Source organism: Enhydra lutris, unplaced genomic scaffold (genome assembly GCF_002288905.1).
Source record: "Enhydra lutris kenyoni isolate GAN:26980312 unplaced genomic scaffold, ASM228890v2 scaffoldscaffold90, whole genome shotgun sequence".
Lineage (NCBI taxonomy): Eukaryota > Metazoa > Chordata > Mammalia > Carnivora > Mustelidae > Enhydra > Enhydra lutris.
Genome location: NW_019154174.1, coordinates 5,941,204 through 5,945,627, shown reverse-complemented (window position 1 = coordinate 5,945,627; position 4,424 = coordinate 5,941,204). Strand labels below are relative to the sequence as shown.

At 48.4% G+C, this 4,424-nt stretch overlaps 1 protein-coding gene across 2 annotated transcripts; it reads left to right on the top strand.

Moving 5' to 3' along the window:
* Window positions 1-1,043: 1,043 nt before the first annotated feature.
* On the top strand, window positions 1,044-3,405 carry LOC111162257 (selenophosphate synthetase 2). Of its 2 annotated transcripts, XM_022526541.1 has the most exons (2): window positions 1,044-2,205; window positions 2,416-3,405. In XM_022526541.1, exons 1-2 carry the CDS (start codon window positions 1,302-1,304, stop codon window positions 2,649-2,651), a joined length of 1,140 nt encoding a protein of 379 aa, XP_022382249.1. In that variant the 5' UTR covers window positions 1,044-1,301; the 3' UTR covers window positions 2,652-3,405. The 2 variants fall into 2 exon arrangements, with proteins under 2 accessions (XP_022382249.1, XP_022382248.1); XM_022526540.1 differs by having other exon boundaries at window positions 1,045-3,405.
* Window positions 3,406-4,424: the final 1,019 nt, after the last annotated feature.

Genomic DNA, 4,424 nt, shown 5'->3' with positions numbered 1-4,424 from the left:
TCATATATACTAACTTAAAGATCTATAGAAACTTTAGAACAGAACAAGATAAGCCACTTTGTTGTCCAGAAGTCAACTGATGCCAGAGAGGGAAAGTGACTCACAGTTAGTGGTGGACTTAAGAGTCTTTTTTTTTTTTTTAATTTTATTTATTTATTTATTTGACACAGAGAGAGAGATCACAAGTAGGCAGAGAGGCAGGGGGAAGCAGGCTCCCTGCTGAGCAGAGAGCCCGATGTGGGGCTCCATCCCAGGACCCTGAGATCATGACCTGAGCTGAAGGCAGTGGCTTAAACCACTGAGCCACCTAGGTGCCCCTGGACTTAAGAGTCTTAGAAGACTTTAAGATCTTATTCTTTAGGTTGCCTGGGTGGCTCAGTGGGTTAAAGCCTCTGCCTTCGGCTCAGGTCATGATCCCAGAGTCCTGGGATCGAGCTCGCGTCGGGCTCTCTGCTCAGCCAGGAGCCTGCTTCCTCCTCTCTCTCTGCCTACTTGTGATCTCTGTCTGTCAAAAAAAAAAAAAAAAAAAAAAAAAAATTCTAAAAAAAAAAAAAGATCTTATTCTTTAAGTGTAATTTCGACCCCCCAATGCGGGGCTGGAACTCAGACCCCGAGATCAAGAGTCACATGTTCTTCCGACTAACCGGCCAGGCGCCCCTGAATCTCAAAATTCTTTGAAGCCCATTTTAACATTTCATTATTTTGTTGCTAGTGTTTGCTTGCTTAATGGTAGTAACTTCCTATCTAATTTCTCATTATTCTTTCCGAATTTTTCCGCGGGCTGTTTTCCTATCCTGGACTGGTCACGAGCGCTGTCAAATGACCCTCGGACCATTCCGACCTGCGTGAGATCTGCCAAGTGACCGATCTTCCTCATCTTCGAGAATGCTGCCCTTGGTAAACAGTCTCTAGGGGAGCAAAGTTCCGTCAGCCACTGCCAGGAGAGCGTTTAAATTACAACTGGGGGAGCGAACCGCAGCGCTGGCGGGTAATGTCACCGGGACCGATTTCGCAAGCGGCTGGTTGATTTGTAATTTATCTGCTAGACGGAAGGAAACCCGCCTCTCGGGAGCGGAGTGGTCATTGGATGGCACGGCTGTCAATCACTAGGACTATAAGTACGGGAGCCGGCGGCCGCTCCCTCAGGAAGGCAAGGAGCGCGCGGCGCGGCAAGGCGTGGATGCGGCGGCGCGAGTCGTGCCGGGGGGACTCTCTGCGGTAATATCTGTTAGTCGGTGGTAACTGGAGTAGAAAATAGAAGGGGGTTCTCCTCTCTTTTCCCTCCCTGACCAGCAGGCGCAATGGCGGAAGCCGCGGTGACGGGCGCCGGCGGAGAGGTGGTGGCGGCGGCGGCCGCAGAAGGCTCGGGCCCCGCGGGCTTGTCCCTGGGCCGGGGCTTCTCGAGCTACCGGCCCTTCGAGCCCCAGGCGCTGGGCTTCAGCCCGAGCTGGCGGCTGACGGGCTTCTCTGGCATGAAGGGCTGAGGCTGCAAGGTCCCCCAGGAGACACTGCTCAAACTCCTGGCGGGACTGACGCGGCCCGACGTGCGGCCGGCGCTGGGCCTGGGCCTGGTGGGAGGCCATGAAGAGCCGGCCCAGGAAGGCGGCCTGGCGGCGGGGGCCGAACCCAACCCCACCTTTCCAGCCCTGGGCATTGGGATGGACTCGTGCGTCATACCGCTGAGGCACGGGGGCCTGTCGCTGGTGCAGACCACGGACTTCTTTTACCCCTTGGTGGAAGATCCCTACATGATGGGGCGCATAGCGTGTGCCAACGTGCTGAGTGACCTCTACGCCATGGGCATCACCGAATGTGACAACATGTTGATGTTACTCAGCGTCAGCCAGAGTATGACCGAGGAGGAACGAGAAAAGATAACACCACTCATGATCAAAGGCTTTCGCGATGCTGCGGAGGAAGGAGGGACTGCAGTGACTGGTGGACAAACGGTGGTAAACCCTTGGATTATCGTCGGTGGGGTTGCCACTGTGGTATGTCAGCCCAATGAATTCATCATGCCCGACAGTGCAGTTGTGGGGGATGTGCTCGTGTTAACCAAACCCTTAGGAACCCAAGTTGCTGTCAATGCCCACCAATGGCTAGATAATCCTGAGAGATGGAATAAAATAAATATGGTGGTCTCCAGAGAAGAGGTAGAGCTGGCTTATCAGGAAGCCATGTTCAATATGGCGACCCTGAACAGAACTGCTGCTGGCTTAATGCACACGTTTAATGCACACGCAGCCACAGATATCACAGGCTTTGGCATTCTAGGACACTCTCAGAACCTTGCAAAACAACAGAGAAATGAGGTGTCGTTTGTAATTCATAATCTGCCAATTATTGCCAAGATGGCTGCCATCAGCAAGGCCAGTGGGCGCTTTGGGCTCCTTCAAGGAACCTCAGCGGAAACCTCTGGGGGATTACTGATTTGTCTGCCAAGAGAACAGGCAGCTCGCTTTTGTTCTGAAATCAAATCTTCCAAGTATGGAGAGGGTCACCAAGCATGGATCGTCGGTATTGTGGAAAAGGGAAACCGGACAGCCCGGATCATTGACAAGCCTCGAGTTATTGAGGTCCTACCTCGTGGGGCCACTGCTACTGCTCTTGCTCCTGACAATTCCAGTGCCTCCTCTGAGCCTAGTTCATGAGATGGAATAGCAGAAGTTGTTTGGACCTTAGAGCCTTTGTACACAATCATGAATGATTCTCAGAACTTTATTTTAAGAAGAAATTTCCAAACAAGGCCACCTGCATAGTAGTTCCAGTGGCCCTTTCGAGGTGATTTGAATCAGCCCATCATAAGCTGCACATTCCAAGGCCAGAAGTAACATTTTGGACTTAAGGGGGAGGTTTGTTCATCTCATATCTGTAAGAAAAGCAGAAAAACCTCTGTTACTTCTTTCCAAGAGCAAGATAAAGCTATTCTGGTTTGAGGGATTTTTTTTCTTGGCACTGGGTTGATTCATGCCTGCACAGGGAATGAGGTTATTTGTTAGAATTACATACACACCAAAAAAAAAACAACGGTAAATTGCAAAATGATTTAGATCAGAAGCAAATAAGTTTGGCCAATATTGTTGATAAATCTAAATTAAGAGAGATCTTACATTGCATTGTCAAATTCTTTATTAGATTTTTCTGAAGTACTGGCTCTTTCCTGCTCTGGACAAGAATTGAGCAGCTTGTCCAATGATTGGGAAAGGAGGACCTGCGACCATCTCATTTGGTCTCTGTTAATGACGTCTCTCTCTCTAAACCCCTTTAAGGACTGGGAGAGGCAGAACAAGCCCCAGAGCCCAAACCTTGGTGGTCATTAAGACGTTCGATCTTGTGTTGAAAATTCCTGGTGATTTAATCAATAAAGTAATTTCTAGTGAAATAAATAAAAAGGACTTTGTGGAAAAATTCTTGTGGCTAATGTTTGGATTCTTGGAATTCTGACTCTTTTACAGTCTTATAAAATGAACCAATTGATACATTTAGAGTCTGGGAAGTGGAGAGCGCAAATGTTTTCCCGGATTCTGGACAGAGGATTTAACACCTAGATTTAGGTTTGCACCCCTCTCCCTGTGTTGATAGCAAAGGACTCAAAACAGGCATAAAACCCAAGGGCTAGCTGATGGGAGAGGAAAAGAAAGGGCCTAACACTTCTTGGAAGATTTAAAGTAGGTGGAAGAAGGGTAACTGACTTAGCAGAATAGAGGAAGCCAAAGTAAATGCCTTCAGAGTTGGGGAATACTAACAGGAAGCAAGGAGATGTGCTTTGGAGGTACTAATGGGTCAAGGGTGGGGATAAAGACAGATACTGTTTGAAAGCTTCTATACAGGGTAATTATAATTATATCTTTGAAGTTCATAAACCTCTCCCCCATGTCACATAACCAGATGACTGCCTCTTACCTCTGTAGGTAAAGGGAGGTTTACTTTCTGAAAAATGAATTTTAAAAATACTACAAAGCTGGGGACACCACAGTAAAGGACAGGGGGCCTGACCAAAAATAAGAATAAAGGCTGAAAGAGACTGCCCCAGCCCACTTACCCCCCTTAAAAACACTGTCTGGGAAGCTTATACTGCCTTTGCTTCTCTGGAGAAAAAGAATGTGCCCAGAAAAAAAGACCTATATAAACATTTGGTGAGCCCCCAGTGAAAATCCCTGTACCAGGAAGCCTCCCAGTTGAGAAGTTTCACTCAGGCACATTCTTTTCAATGCCCCATTCTTTTTTTTTTTTTTCTTTTTTTAAGATATTTATTTGACAGACAGAGATCACAAGTAGGCAAAGAGGCAAGCAGATAGAGGGGGAAGCAAGCTCCCTGCTGAGCAGAGAGCCCAACACAGGGCTTGATCCCAAGACCCTGGGATCATGACCTGAGCCAAAGTCAGAGGCTTTAACCCACTGAGCCACCCAGGCGCCCCTCCATG